The sequence below is a fragment of the Benincasa hispida genome, chromosome 7 (assembly GCF_027475165.1).
Source record: "Benincasa hispida cultivar pf3 chromosome 7, pf3_genome.v1.1, whole genome shotgun sequence".
In the NCBI taxonomy this organism is placed as follows: Eukaryota; Viridiplantae; Streptophyta; class Magnoliopsida; order Cucurbitales; family Cucurbitaceae; genus Benincasa; species Benincasa hispida.
In genome coordinates, this window is record NC_143484.1 from 51994643 (window position 1) to 52012206 (window position 17564).

The 17564-nt window shown below is 31.3% G+C and overlaps 2 protein-coding genes across 13 annotated transcripts; both read left to right on the top strand.

Moving 5' to 3' along the window:
• Positions 1–8909: 8909 nt before the first annotated feature.
• On the top strand, positions 8910–13286 carry LOC120081983 (basic helix-loop-helix (bHLH) DNA-binding superfamily protein). Of its 11 annotated transcripts, none has more exons than XM_090315137.1 (9): positions 8910–9362; positions 10143–10930; positions 11052–11279; positions 11374–11439; positions 11520–11588; positions 11784–11855; positions 11948–12145; positions 12504–12591; positions 12765–13286. In XM_090315137.1, the coding sequence occupies exons 1-9, from the start codon at positions 9338–9340 to the stop codon at positions 12776–12778; spliced, it is 1548 nt and encodes a 515-aa protein (XP_090171263.1). In that variant the 5' UTR covers positions 8910–9337; the 3' UTR covers positions 12779–13286. The 11 variants fall into 11 exon arrangements, with proteins under 11 accessions (XP_090171263.1, XP_038893098.1, XP_090171259.1 ...); XM_039037170.2 differs by having other exon boundaries at positions 9014–9362; positions 11049–11279; positions 12683–13286; XM_090315133.1 differs by having other exon boundaries at positions 9014–9362; positions 12683–13286.
• A 974-nt stretch (positions 13287–14260) lies between these two features.
• LOC120081922 (pentatricopeptide (PPR) repeat-containing protein) lies at positions 14261–16896 on the top strand. Of its 2 annotated transcripts, XM_039037105.2 has the most exons (2): positions 14264–14933; positions 15079–16896. In XM_039037105.2, the coding sequence occupies exons 1-2, from the start codon at positions 14820–14822 to the stop codon at positions 16831–16833; spliced, it is 1869 nt and encodes a 622-aa protein (XP_038893033.1). In that variant the 5' UTR covers positions 14264–14819; the 3' UTR covers positions 16834–16896. The 2 variants fall into 2 exon arrangements, with proteins under 2 accessions (XP_038893031.1, XP_038893033.1); XM_039037103.2 differs by having other exon boundaries at positions 14261–16896.
• Positions 16897–17564: the final 668 nt, after the last annotated feature.

Here is a 17564-nt window from a genome sequence, read left to right on the forward strand (position 1 = left end):
CCCCGAAACTATGTCTTGCTCCTTAATTTTCATTGATCTTCTAATGAACAATTGGTTTGTGATCCAATCACTAAACCAAATTCCTCTCGGGCAAATGAGAGGGTGGGCCCCTTGTTCAATACCTAGATTCAACACTTAGAGAACAACCTACCTCCTATCCCTTAAATCGGGTAGGCGTGAATTCCATTTTGCAGAACTATGTCCTCAATTATCTATCCGATTTTATTCCCAAAATGGGAGGTTTATTGAGCAGTGATGTTGGATTACTCTCACCTGTGCAGATCAAAAGATGATCTCGAATAAACAGGAGTTCATAGTCAGCTCAAGATTAAGATCGAGTTACCTAGGTCATCTAAGCGAAAATAGTCAGTCTTAAACAGTAAACAACATTATAAAGTAAAAGTGACTTATTTATTGGTCCAATTTTACACAAACTAATTGCATAAAACGCCCCCACTCCTCATGCCAATACATGAACGAATCAAGATCACTTCGTTCGTAGCATCTTACAACAAATTGTAACAACTACAGCGTGGGCCGCATCTTATAGTGTTACCAGAATAAAGCACTCAACCTTATTCGTTTATTATAGATCATTTTAACTATTTACTCGAACCTGATCCACTTTTATGTCTCCACATAAAGTTCAAGCATTCATATAATAGCCATGGATCTTAGTTTATTGGATTTAGTCTTTACAAGTGCAATTTACAAATTCAATAACAACTTTATTGAAGAAATGTTTGAATAACATCTTTATTAATAATAGAAAATGTTTAACTCTACAAACTGCGAGTTTTAGGACATACAACCCAACACATAGACCAACCAAGCCCAAGCCCAAGCCCACGAAGCCCACTTGAGGACTCATAGAGAAGTTATCTTCATTTATGGAGTCAACAATTCTACATTCCAAAGAGTCATAAGAGAATTCTCTCAACAATCAGAAAACTCCTAGACTCTTGAAGCTGACCACAATTGAAAACCGAAGTCTTTTAGAGATATAAGCATTCTTCCAAGACTTCAACTCCAAGAACATCATGCGCTTCGCTTCCTCAAATCAAGCGTACGCATTCGAATGAGAGAGAATCAGAGGATCAAGTACTAGAGATCGAACCACATCGCATCAAATCAATATCAACATCAAAATCAACTCAATTTAAACTCCAAGAAACAAGTTTTCTCCGAAAACCTCGTACGAACAACGATCATCCAAGAAGATCAACAAACCCAAAGGTTGATCATCCAAAAAGATCAACAAGCTCAAAGGTCAATCATCCAAGAAAGCCAATAAACCCAAAGGACCAATCATCTAAGAAGATCAACCACCTCAAATATTATATTTTATTTTAAAAGCATCAAAAGCTTATGTATTAGAGATTGTACTTGATATACAGAAATCAATACAAATACAAATACATAATTCAAATTCCACGAATTAAGTTTCCTTGGAAACCTCGTGCGAACAAATACACTTATGAAAGTTAATGGGTTTAAATCAATATAATTATAAGTTTGAGATTTAAATTGATACAACCCTGAGGTTGAGGGTTTAATATTGATACAATTATTAGTTTAAGATTCAAATCGATGTATACCTCAAAGTTTAAGAGTATAAATTGATATTTGCCCTTAATTTTACGAGTTCTCTTATTTTTCAAAAAAGAATAATTATTTTAATTTTTACTCTAACTTGGTATAAATAATCTCTATAAGTATATTAATACGAGAAGGATTTGTCTTTTCTTTTTTTCTTTTTTTTGTTAAAGAAAAGAAGAAAAAAAAAAGAGAATTTTCAAGATATAGAAGATCTTACATTGTAAAAGTAAATGAATTCTTATAATTTTTTGAAGGTCAAGTGAGTTACTTTTCTCATCAACTATTAGTTTTGGAATGTGACCTTATATTATCTAATATAGTATCAGATAGCATAAAAATTCAAACATCTATTGGATAAAAAAAAACAAAAATTAGAGTTCGATTTAATAGTAATAAATTCAAAAGAGGCACCATCTTAAGAAACATGTTTAGATGTCACATCAAAAAAAATTAGAAGACCTCGCAATCTTTAAAAGATTGATAAGTTACTGATCTCATTGTCAATTAAGTTTTAAGATGTAATCCAATGTTATCTAATACCATTCATAATTTAACATGTCATGGTATGATATATTATTTTACATAGATTTATTAAATATTCTTTTAAATACTGTCGTCTTTTTAATACATTACTTGCGCTATAAATTCAATTTTATTATTTTTTCAGTTAAAATAGATATAACGTCATATATTTCAAATATATTATATTATAAAATAAAACTTATATATATATATATATATATATATATATATATATATATATTATTACATAAATCATTAAATTAATTAATATATTTTTTTTTATTTAATCTGATATTTAGTATGTCGATTTGAAATATATTAAATAATAGTTTAAATTGACATCTAACTTTCAAATACACACTCACATACATATATCAAAATATATAATACAAAATTATTTTCATTCAACCTCTTGTTTTAATTTTCTTTTATTTGTATTGATTTTTAAAAAAGTAATTTATTTGTAGGTTTTCTACTAAACATACTTTAATGACAAAAATAATTATTCCTACAAATAAATAATTATTTATTTTAGATAATTGATTTAGAATATAATTGAAAAAGAAAAAAAAAAAGGACAAATACTTTGGTCTCCAGGTTTTGGATCTAATTTTTATTTGGTTTATAGGTTTCATACATTTAGTTTTTAAGTTTTGAGTTTAGTTTCAATTTAGTCACTAAATTTCAAAATGCTACAATATTACCCTTGAGATTGAGTTTTGCTTCACTTAGTTTCTATATTTCAAAATTTACACTTTCAACTCCGTTTTTTACTAAATATTCACTTTATGGTTTCAGAGTTAATTTATGCTAATAAATTAAAAAATCTTTAAAATAATTATAATTATTTAAGTTTCACTATTTTTATCAGTTTTAAAATAAAATTTAAAATTTAACTTCATATTATTTTTAATTAATTGATAAAAATTGATGTTAATGATTGAAAGTGAGTATTTAATAAAAATTGAGATTAAAAATATAAAATCTCGAACCACATGAACCAAAATAAAACAAAACTATTAGTAGAGAAATAGTAAATAAAACTTCACTCACACTTTTATTAATGAGATCAATGGGTTTCAAATCTTAAGGATAAAATTGTAACATTTTAAAATTTAGAGACTAAATTGACATAAAACTCAAAACTTAAAAATTAAATATTTAGTATTTTAAAATTTATGAACTAAATAAAAATTGGAGAAAAAAATCTAGAGACAAAAAAATATATTATTCAAAGATATAATAGAAAATACAAGCCAAAAGAATATATATATATATATAAAATTTATTGCCATTATTAGTATTTTAAAATCCTTGACACACCGCCGATCACTGTACTGCCGGCACTTTCTTCGACGCCAATTCATAATTCATGAGTCAACTCCTCGGATTTCTGATGCTTTCCTGGCCGTCCGATTTGTTTACCTTTTACTTTCCATTCCCCATATTCCAGTCCTCTCCTTTGACTCCTTTTTGAGGATTTTAAGGTATTTTTTTTTCTTTCAAGGGAACATGGAATTATAAATATTATATTATTATGTGACATGGTTTTAAATATTTGACGCCTTTCCCTCATACTGAAATTCAAATTTTATAAATCTTAAAGCTATTTCTTTTTAAAAGGCACGATTAAATAATTTACTTATATAGTATAGTTTTATAGATTGTTTTTAATATCATATAAACCAATCTTCTTTTATCCCTTTATTTTAACCAATCAATCAATCAATTTTCTCTTTCAATTTAAAAATCTATCAATCTTCCTATTGCAAATAAGATTCTGCTAAAAGAATATGACAAAAATGAGGCTGTACTAGTGTAGATGGGCTTAGGGGTAGAGACTAATTTAATTATTTAAGTTCATAATAAAAAATTTGTAAAGTAAGAAAATAAGAAAGTTATAGGAATCCACCATTCTTCATATAATTTGTTAATGTAGTTAATTAATTAGTCGAATATTATTTATTTTCAATATTAAAAATTATGAATGAAAGTTATAGTCGAATATTATTTATTTTCAATATTAAAAATTATGAATGAAAGTTAAGCTTCGACAATGACAATTTTATTGTATGGTAAAATACGTATGATAATTTAAAATAACAATAAAACAAGGATAGTAATTGCAATAATAATTCGTGCATTATCTCAGAAATATTAATAGTCTTTCGACATATATTGCTCTTGGACAAAATATATTATTTAATTCTAAATTGTTTTTTTTTTTTTTTTGGTAAACAATTCTAAACTGAAATAAATAAGAGAGTAATGGGGAAATTTTATCATTATAATAGTACTAAGAAATTTTATCACATTTTTTTTTCAAAAAGAAAAAAGGGATTATCACATAGAGTTTCTACAAAGTATATTTTGCATACCTTTTAGTTTAACATATTTTAAATAAAAAATTTCTACATTATACATTTTTTAAAAGTTTTAAATAAGGGTTGTTTTTAAATATAGAAAAATAAATAAAAAAAATGATCACTATCATCTTTTACTATAGACAATGATAAATGTCTATCAATATCTATCATTAATAGACAATAAATTTTATTATATTTAAAAATATTTTTAATAGTTTTATTATTTAAAATAATTTTTCTCTAAATAATTGCTAAACTAAATTTGAAAGGGATTTTATAACTTGCAAATATGTTTTTTACTTACTACATTTAAAAAAAAATAATTTCAGATAATCACTTTAAAGTCATTTTAAAAATAATTTATCACTTATATGTTTCGTTATAAAATGTTTTTCAAATATTAATACTATATTAAAAACATAAACTCACTTTAAATTATTGCTTTTAATTGTATTTATATAGAGAAATAGATAAATTTATATTAAAAGAACATTTCTTTTTAAAAAAGTATTCCAAACTCCCTTCTAAATAATATTTAGGAAAATTTTGAAAAATAGAAAAATAAATGTAACTATTTATTTATGATTGTAAAATTTAATCTTCTTTGATAGAGGTCGATAGAAGTCTATCAGTAGTAGAAACTGATAGAAATTTATCAATAGTAAAAATTGATAGAAATCTATCATTAATAATATATAATAGATGTTGATAAAAGTCTATTAATGTCTATCAATATTTTTTTCTTATTTCTTAATTTGATATTTTTTTATTGGTAAAAACTTCCCTAATGTTTATGTATTAAAACTGTGGTCAAACTTAACTAATGCTTAATCACAAAAACCACACCTTAATTGGAGGGCACTAGCATCTATAAAGATCACATTAATTAATTAGATCCTCTATAATACACTTTACAAAACCTTAGAAATAAAACTCACGAGTTAATAGCGTTTTGGAAATAAAATAAAGACGACAAGGAAAATAAATATTTAATATAATGAATCTACGTGGAATATCCTTGAAGAAACACCTCAATCAAAAAAACCAACAAATGTGAGCCACATTTTGTCACTTTTAAAATTGAATTTTCATTTCAACTAGGAATTGAGGTTTGGAATCCATATTTTGTAATTTAAAATTATAAAAAAAATATTATTTGCATTTATGATTTGTTTAGCATGCATGAGTTTTAGATGGCCATGTGGCCAATCTCAAATTTTGTCGTTAAAGTTTTGCTTTATCAGCTATTTTTTTTTATGTTTCATTAAAGATCAATATATTTCAAATTTCACAGATAAAAAAAAAATCAAATTATTTACCGCAATTAAAAAAAAATGTTGAGGGATATTAATACATTTCGTATTTGTTAGTGAGAGACGTTTATCAATTTCTATTATGATTGATATTGATAGACAATCACTATCAAAGAAGATTAAAATTCTGTTATTTTGAGTAAATAGTGTTTTTTTAATTTTTTTTATTTTTGAAAATCTCCCACATTTGAATGCATTATTTAGATTGTATTTATCTTTTAATAACCACTTCAATTACATCAATTATATGGTAAAAAGTTGAAGACTATTAAAAAAAAAAAAAAAGAAAAAATAATTTGCTACACATAAAAAACTGAGTATGCTGAACAAAATAGATGGAGTTCCAAGACATCTAACTATTTTCTTAATTAAAACATCAAGAAAACCACTTCAAAATAATGTAAATATTAACATTAATAAAAACCAATACTATATTAACGCAAGATGCATGCAACTTTTTCTATTAAAAATATATTTGAAATACATTTTCAAATTTTTACGATAAAAAATAAATTATTTTAAAAGAAATTAAAGTATTTGGTAATTAGCTTTTTCGCGTGCATTTCAATTCATTTTATAAAAAATGTTCAAATAAAAATAATTTTTTTTTTAAAAAATACTTTTTTCTCAAGTTAATCTAAACGAAGATATTTAGTTGTAAAAAAAAAGATAGGGCTTAATCCCTTTGATAAAAGATTTGTTTTTAATTTTTAAAATTTATACTTATTTCCTCTCATACTACAAATTCACATTTTTTTAATAAAAAAAATACTTGAATTTTAGTCCAATTTGATAAATAAATAAATCTTTTGATAGCCACCCCCAACTTGTCTTGATTTATAAAAATATTAATTAAAAGGTGAATAATAAAATAAATTAGTTGAAGAAATGTTTATAAGCTCCATCTTCAGAAATTAAATAATGATTATGTTATCAAATGTGGCATTAAATTTTGGTTTTTTAAAATAAATTTTATAAACACTTGTTTATTATTAAACTTTTACAAATTTTTTCAAAATTCAATCAAAATTTTGAAAATTAAAATAAACATGTAAAACTTATTTTAAAAAAAGTCGAGAATTCAAATGTTTTTCAAAAAATAACCATCATAGATTGATCTAATAGTAAATAGCAGGACATGACTTAATTGATAAAGGATTAAGAGGTCATGAGTTCAATTCATGATGACCACTTATTTAAGATTTAATATCCTACGGGTTTCTTCAATGTCCAAATGTTGTAGGGTTGAATGGTTGTCCCGTAAGATTAGTTGAAGTGCCCGTAAGCTGATCCGAATACTCATCGATAACAAATAAATGTATATATATGAAGACTGTTGTAAAAAAGAATGAGAATACATATATAATTTTTGAAAATAAAAAATGAAATGATTATCGAATCGAAGTAATTAATTTGAATCTGAAAAGCAGGCTCCGGCAACAAAAGATAGGAACCAAACAACAACAAAATTTCCATATTTATCATAGCAAACAAAATAACACCAATAGTATCAATCTGCCAAGGATTCCCCTTGCTCTAGAGTAATTTAATAAATGAAATGGCCACAATAATAATTTGTATTATTGAAATCAATTATCAGTGGTACATATCTATGATATTTAACTCTCTGTTGCCTCAGCCACAGTTTCAACAACATTTTGGACAATATTAACTCACCCTTTTCCCTTCTAGTTATTGTTTTTGAGCTGCTGATTATTGAGCTGTCAACTGACATCCAACTTTAATGGCCATAGTTACAAACAAGTAATTTGTCCATTTTAAAATAATGTTAAATATATTTTCTTCTCATTATCATTTTTTTTTTCTTTTTTATCTTCTATGACGAGAACTTGAATATAGTTCAACTGATTAGAAAAGTATCAAATTATTTAAAATATTAGATGGTCCCATTTATCTACCTTGTTGAACTAAAAACAATATGATGTAATGATTTTAACTTGATATCTGAGTATCCTTCTACAATATTAATTTCTTTTTAATTTAATATCGAGAGTCACTTATAGTTTTAAAATTCACGTGAACGAATCGATAGATTTATCATGTGGGGTTTGATCAGAAAAGTTTGGCATTTTAATTTGGTTTATTTCATGAAGTAAATGTTGTAAGGGAGGAAAGTGATCAATAAATAAGAGTTTTGATGAGGTTGGTTGAGCTTCACTTTTTGGTCTAATATTGATGGCATTTGTGAGAAAAATATTTGAGGAAGGAATAATGGAATTGGAACTATATATATTTAGTAGTTTGATGACCCATTTGTTAATTTAGTTTTTGGAATTCTTTAAAAACTTTCAACTTTAATTATTGGATTCTCATTGAGCTTCACACATTTAGGTTATGTCATTAAAGTGATAAACTAGATAACGATATTTTATCCTTTTCAATTGATGGATGGGGCTTCTTTTTGTGATTGGAAAAAGTTGGTAATTCAACGTAACTTGAAGGGCTGAAAATTAAGTGTTTTCTAACTTTTTTTTATAGAAAAAAAGCTCAATTATAAATTTCGTCTCTATAATTTGGTAAAAATTAGAATTTAGTTCATATAATTTGATAACTACTCATGAGTAGTTTTATGATTTGATAAAATTCTCATAAATATTTTTATGGTTTGATAAAAACCTCATAAATAACATCTATAGTAATGACTATATTATGAAATCGACAATTAAAAAAAAAAAAAAATCTAAACAATAGAAAAATCGACGTATAAATTATATGGTTCAGTAATAGTGTGTTAACTATATTCAAGGACAAAAGGATATAATAGTTTTATTATTAAAAAGAAATATCATATTATAAATTAAACACCTATGGGGCTAGTGAGTTTATAATATGACATTCTTCTCGACTATATAGTCAAAATTCTAAGTAACATAAATACGAATACAATAGGACTCTATTTTTGGTCACTCGAAGAGTCAGATAATAGAGTCAAAATATTCTATCAGACGATTTATGAGGATTTTATAAAATTATAGAACTGAATTTTAATTACAAACGATAAGAATTCAATTCTAGACCGAATTTAGAATTTTATGAAACGATAAAAGAGAAGAAAAGAAAAGAAAAACAAACAAAAAGGGGGGGGGGGGGGGGTTAAAAAATTAGAGAGGAATTCAAAATTCAAAAGTAGAGTGATGAAAATGGAAAAGAGGAGTAAAAGATGTGAAAACCACATTATTTTATTAATGTAATGGTTTTGTTGGAGCAGCAACCGTGGTTTAATGATCAAGAGCTCTCATTTTCATGCAAGTTTGGTTATAAATGCAGAACCTTTACTGTTGTAGCTTCCCTTTCACCATTGCTTAAATAACCCGTTTCTTTGTATATCTTTCCATTGCCTATATTTCTCTCTCTCTCTCTCTCTGTATTTGATGCAATAAAATCTTCCTTTTTCTGTGTGAGCATCTCTCTGTGGCGTGACAGAGCCAGAGGCTGAGGTTCTGAGCTGAAAATTTGAAAAAAGGGGTTTGAACATAAAGTCGAAATTCAATGGAATTTATTTGAAGAAAAGTTTGAATGGGACTATGGAGTACTGAAAATGGTACATTATCTGAAATGGGTATCTTTCTCTTGCTACTTTTGGTGCCGTTTTCTTTCCCAGTGTCTGTGATTCAGAAACTTGGTTTTTTTTTCTCTGCTCACACTCTGACTAGGGCTTTCAACGTCTATTTATTATGCTGAAATCAATGCTCTCTTCTCTGTTTTATCAGTTGACTGCCTTCTGTTTCTTTACACTCTATTCACCTCCTCTTTGAATTGTCGCTTTTTAATGTCTATTGGCTTTTGGAGGCCTTCATTTTTCTGCTTTTCAGTACTTCAACTTCCCTCTCCTTGCTTGGGAAATGGTAGCTTCATAAATATTGTCTTCTTTGCTTGCTACCATCTTCTTCTTTATGCACACTACTGATTTTGCTTCATTCTTCAAGCTTTTACTGTTACCACCTTCATATTCTTCCACCAGTGTGACTTGTGAGATTTCCCGTAATTTCTTGAATTGGGGGAGTTTGTATTAGCTTAAATTGTTATGTTCTTGTATATGTAGTTTCTCTTTTTCTATACTTCTTTGTGAAAAGTCCATAGATTCTGCCTGGAGTGAGTAGATTTTGAAGTTTGTATTTAAAAGCAACTCTAAAAGCTGGGTATCTTATACATGCTTCTTCTGGGTATCTTAGTCAACATAGTATGGATATTGATGACAGAGATAAATTTAGACTAGAAAGTAGCATAGAGGATTCTATTAACTGTTCGAATAGCATGTCATCGGATTGGCGATGCGGCGAAACGACTCTCATGAGTATGCCAATCGGTTTGGTTTTTCCAGGGAATGTGGATGTAGTTAGGAATCAGGATATGGTTGGTTGTTCTTCTTCCACTGCTCCTGTGGTAGAGTCATTTAGCTCTACCATCTGGGAACAAGCAGCTAATTGTCAAAACTTGGGAATTTGCAACATTCAAGGCCATAACAACAACTCCAGTACTTCAAATACCATAGCAATTAGAAAGGCCAGTGGCTGTCCAGTTTCTTTGAGCAGTGACATTGATAGAACACTTGACATCAGCTGGAACCCATCACATAATATGTTAAAAGGGGGAGTTTACCTACCTAATATTCCCGGCGTGCTCCCGCCGAGCTTATCTCAACTTCCAGCTGATTCTTCATTTATCGAGCGTGCAGCCAGGTTTTCCTGCTTCAGTGGTGGAAATTTTGGTGATATTGTTGGCCATTTCAACATTCCTGAGCCTATGGGTGTTTTTTCCAGAGGCATGGGAGTAATCCCTGAGAGATGGGATGAGATTCCACGAAATGGGTTAGGTTTGGTATCCGGAACTGGAGGACAATCTCAAAGAAACATGGTTAACAGTGAATGTTCCAAGCCTGTTTCTTTGACTAATGAACATGGAGCTACTGAAAGGGGTTCACCTAAAAGTGGAAGCCCTTTGAAATTGGATGATCGTGGTAAACATGCTGTCGATGGTTCTGCTAATGAATCTGATGAAGCCGAGTTTAGCAGTGGTGATGGTTCGGGTGAGCCACGTACATTAGAGGCCACATGTAAGGAACTTTCTGCCAAGAGCCTTGGCTTGAGGAAAAGGAAACGAAGTGGACAGGTAATAAATAATGATTCTTGTTTTTCCCCCCACATGTGTTGGGTGAGAAGAATTATTACTAATTAGCGTCTTGGTTTTGAATTTTTTCTATCCTTGCCAACAATTTTGTTTTGGGTAGAAGATTGAACTCGATCGAGCCAATGGACCTCTGCAACAAACTATGATTTCAGCTAAGGATGCTGCTGAAACTCAGCGAAAAGGAGATCAAAATCCAAGTTCAACTGCAAACAAGGGTACAGGAAAACATGGTAAACAGGCATCTCAGCCTTCTGATCCACCAAAGGAAGAGTATATTCATGTTAGAGCTCGAAGGGGCCAGGCAACAAACAGCCATAGTCTTGCAGAGAGGGTAATATATGTCACATTCAATCTTTCAAAGCATATCAGGATAGCTTCTCTAAGCATGAAAACCAGAAGTTGACCGACTTTGAGTTCTGTTATAGGTAAGGAGGGAGAAGATCAGTGAGAGGATGAAGTTTCTTCAAGAACTAGTCCCTGGTTGCAGCAAGGTTTGATGGTTAACTTTGTACCTTCAATGGTTGAATCCCGTTGAAATCTATGTTCACTCGGTTAAAGTTCCATTATGCAGGTCACTGGAAAGGCAGTAATGCTAGATGAAATTATTAACTATGTCCAATCACTGCAACGACAAGTTGAGGTATGAAATTCGTTCATATGCTTCATAGTTCAGTATATTATCGAGGTAGATATCTTTTGCTATATTTGGTGAAGATGATAAAAATTGCTGGAAAATCCTACCAGTTAGTCTATATAAGATTTCTTTGAAAACTGAGGAAATCAGTACATGAACTTGATTTCTAAATCTTTGTTTAAATTTCCATGATATTTGCAGTTTTTATCAATGAAACTCGCTACCGTGAATCCAAGGTTGGATATTAACATCGATGGACACGTAGCCAAAGATGTAAGTGTAATTTCTCATTATTGTAAGTCAAAGTTCTTGAGAAAATCAGTTCATGCATATTCCGTCTCTAACACACATAATTCTCTCTTAAGATTCTTCAATCACGAGTTGGTCCATCGTCAACATTGGGATTTTCTTCGCATATGCCTGTTGCTTGCCCCCCGCCTCATATTTCTCATCATGGACATATCCCAAGCAATTTTCCTGCCATAGGGAGTTCTGAGATGTTAAGAAGCACAATGAATTCCCAGATGACTACAAGGTCTGGTGGATTTAAGGATCCTACTCAGGTACTAACTTAAATACTTAATTACCTTGCTGAATGAAAATTTTGTTCATATTCTTCTGTTAGAATGCTTTAAATATGATATTTGGTGTATTTATATTATTTATGTTTTCCCTTAGGTTTAGAGAAGTGCACTATATAAATTCTATAACCCTAGAGACACTGTTGTTCTGTAATCTTTATTATTCTCTCAATAGTAAACTGTTTTCCCTCTGCTCGTGGACATAACTAACTCATTGTTAGTGAACCATATAAATCTCAGTGTTGATCCCACTTTCTTGCTTTATGTTTTTTGTTTTTTTTATTTGCCGATTCCATAACATCTTCAATAGTTTGTTAAATGTATAAAAATATGTCCGCAGATAAAGAATGTGTGGGATGGTGAACTCCAAAATATTGTGCAGATGAGCTTTGGGATGTCCACTACCCCCAATTGTTTAGAAGTTCAAGGTAACATAATACTACCACCCCTCATAACATAAACATCCAAACTGCACCCTGAAATCCTTAAACTGAAATATAAATTGGTCTCTTCTTGTAGGATCTGATTCACCTAGCAATACAAAAGTTGAACAGTGAAATTTCTTCTTGATTGCCATGAACCATTTCTGCTTCATGTACAGGTGCATTGTATTAGTCTTAGTATGAGATTCATTGCCGGCGAACTATTTCTACTTCGTGGTAATGCGAAAGAAGTTGTGAGATTTAGTTGTCCATTCTACTTCGTGGTAATGTGAAAGAAGTTGCGAGATTTAGTTGTCCAATGTGATATAAGAAATACCATTACTGTATTTGGAGCTGCGTTACTCTAGCTGGTGACTGATTCGGACCGGCTGATACTAACCAAGGCAGAAAATCGCCCCATGACAATGCCCAGAAATCAATGACCTGGTAGAGAAAATAGTTTCCGATCTCGTTAGTTCATAATATAGGAGTCTTTGCCTTAGTCGATGTATAGAGGTCGAGGAATCGATATCTGAAAACCGAGGAACCACTTGAGCTTAGTGTGTCTTCTTGTTAAGAAAATGAGAGAACAGATGATAGTGTATGGTTCCACTAGTTGAAGTGGGTTGGCTGTAATTTTTACAACTATGCTGAGGGAAATGCTGTTGTTAAGTGTGAATGAATTTGCGTTTTGACGCTGAGATCCATGAAACATCTTTTAGCTTACTCAGCAACTGATGAGTTTCTACTGTATCAATCATGAAATGACCTGGCTTTCATGGTTGATGCAGGAGGAAAGGGTCATTTTCTCAAGTATCACCTATAAATCTATAATGAAAGTTTGAGCCACTTGTCAAAGATAACTCACTTTAATATTATTTTTTAATTAAGAAAGAAGCAATATTCATGAAATAGCTGTCTGTTATTATTATGTTTGGCATGTTTTTTATAACATTTTCCCCCTATCTATCGAGGAAAACGTATCCTATGTAAGGATTTCTTTTATTTTATATAAAGAAAATTAGTTAAAAGTTCTCTCTAAAATAACTTTTTAAGTCTGGCCAAAATGAGCATAGTTCAATTGATATAATGTTTGTATTATTAAAAAGATCGATTCTCCTATTTCACATATTCTATGTAACCGTTTGATTCTTAAACTGAGTGTCTAATAAGTTCATGAATTTTTAATTTTGTGCTAATATGACCTTTTTGTGCTAAATGACTTGTATTTTAAAAATCTAATCAATTTTGAACTTTCAATTTTATGTCTATGGATTATTGACATATTCAAACGTTTTAAAAGTCATTGATCTATTAGATATAAAAGTGTAATTTTGTGTCTAGTAGATTCATAAATTTTAAAAGATATTGAATAAATTAAAGGCCTATTAATCACAAAATTAAAAATCTAAGAATCTATTAGAACAAAATCGAAAGTTTAACAACGAACCTAAAATTAAAAGTTAGAGACCTACTAAATGCTTTTAAAAGTTTAGAGACTAAATAAACAATGAAAGTTCAATGACTTAACTTATAATCTAACTAAAAACATGTTTTGTGTCAACTCGAAATAACCCAACCGATTTAGATATATACTCTAGTTCCGTCACGTATTTGAATTCCGGCGGCATCACATATTATTGAATTAAAAAAATATATTTAGTTATTAACAATTACTTTCTAAGTCAAATTAAGCTATGCCTAACGGTTAACCAATATTATCAATATACTATGAATTTGGGTCATCGGAAGTAAAACTTTAGGCTGGATTCTATAAAATGACCCGACGAATTCGTTTGGGTCCGGCCAGGCCATCAAGACTTCGATACATGGGCGTATGAAGCCTGGATCGCAAGAAACTGTATACAGAATTGAACTGGGCCTGGAGACGGATCGAGAGACCTAATGGGGTAGAGAATCCGAAGTAATTCGGATCATTCTTTTCCGGGTTGGGGAACCGATTGTATAAACGCGACGCTCGTTCCCTTCCCGCCAAGTAGTTTCTTGAAGAAGAATATGTCTTCTTCATCAAATTACTACACTGCTGCGCTTAAGTTTTGCTGCGAAGCTCGGAATCGAGCCCAAGTTAAGAAGCTTCATTGCCGCATTATCAGAACTGTACCAAACATAGAAACCTTTCTGTATAATAACCTCATTAATACTTACGTGAAACTTGGGGACTTGAAGAATGCACGGAACGTGTTTGCTCAAATTCCTCAACCAAACCTTTTTTCATGGAACACGCTGCTTTCAGCCTACTCAAAATTGGGTCACCTTCGCGATATGAAAGAGGTCTTCGACCGCATGCCGGAGCACGATGTGGTCTCTTGGAACTCGCTTCTCTCCGGGTATGCGGGTAACAATTTGATTTCCGAATCGGTTAGAGTTTATAACATGATGTTAAAGGATGGGTCGGTTAACTTGAATAGGATTACATTCTCTACTATGTTAATACTCTCGTCTAATCGAGGATTTGTTGATTTGGGTCGGCAGATTCATGGGCAAATCTTCAAATTTGGTTATCAATCTTATCTGTTTGTTGGCAGTCCTTTGGTAGATATGTATGCAAAAACGGGATTTATCAATGATGCGAGGCGGATTTTTAAAGAGATACCTGAGAAAAATATAGTTGTGTACAATACTATGATCACGGGTCTTTTGCGGTGTGGATTTATTGTAGAAGCCGAGCAATTGTTTGATAATATGCCAGAAAAAGATTCGATTTCATGGACAACAATCATAACTGGACTTACCCAAAATGGTTTGTTTAAAGAAGCAGTTGATAAGTTCAAAGAAATGGGAAGAGAAAGCTTGTGCATGGATCAGTTCACCTTTGGGAGTGTGTTGACTGCATGTGGCGGTCTTCTGGCACTTGATGTGGGAAAGCAAATTCACGCCTACATTGTCAGAACTGATTATCAAGATAACATCTTCGTTGGAAGTGCTCTACTTGATATGTACTGCAAGTGTCGGAATATAAAATCTGCGGAAGCGGTGTTTAGAAAAATGAGGCACAAGAATGTAATATCATGGACAGCAATGCTAGTTGGTTATGGTCAGAATGGTTATAGTGAAGAAGCAATCAGGATATTTCGTGATATGCAGAGAAATGAGACTAATCCAGATGATTTTACACTAGGGAGTGTAATTAGCTCATGTGCAAACCTCGCAAGCCTAGAAGAGGGTGTGCAGTTTCATGGCCAAGCTTTAGCTTCTGGTTTAATTTGTTTTGTTACGGTTTCAAATGCTCTAGTCACTCTATATGGTAAATGTGGAAGCCTAGAATATGCCCACCAGTTGTTTCATGAAATGAAAATCAGGGATGAAGTTTCTTGGACAGCTTTAGTCTCAGGTTATGCTCAATTTGGAAAAGCTAATGAAACAATATCTCTGTTTGAAACGATGTTGGCCCATGGCATGGTACCTGATGGAGTTACTTTCGTTGGAGTTCTATCAGCTTGTAGTAGAGCAGGTTTAGTGGAGAAAGGTTATCATTATTTTGAATGTATGGTGAAAGAACATGGAATCACACCACTCCCCGATCACTACACATGCATGATTGACCTTCTCAGCCGAGCTGGAAGGTTAGAAGAAGCAAAAAACTTCATTAATCAGATGCCTTTTAGTCCCGATGCAATTGGTTGGGCCACATTGCTAAGTTCTTGTAGACACAATGGAAATTTGGAAATTGGTAAATGGGCTGCCGAGTCTCTTCATGAACTAGAGCCGCATAACCCTGCTAGTTATGTTTTATTATCAAGCATTTATGCTGCGAAAGGTAAATGGGATGATGTAGCAAAATTGAGGAAAGGAATGAGGGAAAAGGGAGTGAAAAAGGAACCTGGATATAGTTGGATCAAATATAAAAATAAAGTGCACATTTTCTCAGCAGATGACCGGTCAAGTCCCTTTGCAGATCAGATATATGCCAAGTTGGAAAGTTTATACCTGAAAATGATTGAGGAAGGATATGTGCCCGATATGAGTTTTGTTCTTCAAGATGTTGAGAAGTCTGAGAAGATTAATATGCTTAATCACCATAGTGAGAAACTTGCTATTGCCTTTGGTTTGATATTTATACCTGATGGCCTTCAAATACGTGTAGTAAAAAATCTCAGGGTCTGTGGCGATTGCCACAATGCCACAAAATACATTTCTAGGATCACCCAGAGAGCGATACTTGTAAGAGATGCTGTCCGTTTCCATTTGTTCAAGGATGGAGTGTGTTCATGTGGGGATTTCTGGTAGTGTTTTGCCTGACTAAAACCTCAGAATTATTATGCAAGTAACAAGCTTTCTTTTATTTGAGCATGAGACCTACCATCAATCTCAGATGTGTATGTACTTTTTGTGAGCTCGATTGATGATTGTTTTGTGCTTTCATGTAATTCAAAACTATCTCATAATTTCTACCTAACAAGAATTCCTTCAAGGATCAGAAGAAGGAACTGTTTTGTCCTACGAGCCATTGAGTATTACACCGTTCAATAAAGCTACTGGAGGTATCAAGATGAATTTATCCAAAGAATATTGGAAATATTTCTGGCTTGCGTGAAATCTGATGGTTGCTTGTAGTGTTCAAGTTCAAGAACGCCGTTTCAGCTGCAAGCGTGCTTGTAGAAAACCAACACTAGTGGTTGATCTGTGTATCCGAAGTGGTATTGCCAACTTTTCTCCAGATTGATTCCCATGACGAAATGAGGTTGAAACATGCCTACTTTGATGCATTTCCATTGAAAATTATCACAATTCAGAGAGTAACCACCGTCACTTCTCCCTCTTATTTTCAAGGTAATATTTAACGAGTTTATACTTTTCTTGACCATCATTTTTACTGTTTGACGGATGATTAAAGTGCTATTGTTTGGAATTGTGAAGACCAGTTCCAATGTCAGGCAGGGAAGATATTCTTCTCAATTGATACTTTATTTCTTGGGCTCTTGTAGCTTCGGTTATTGATTATTGTCTTGTTGTCTTGT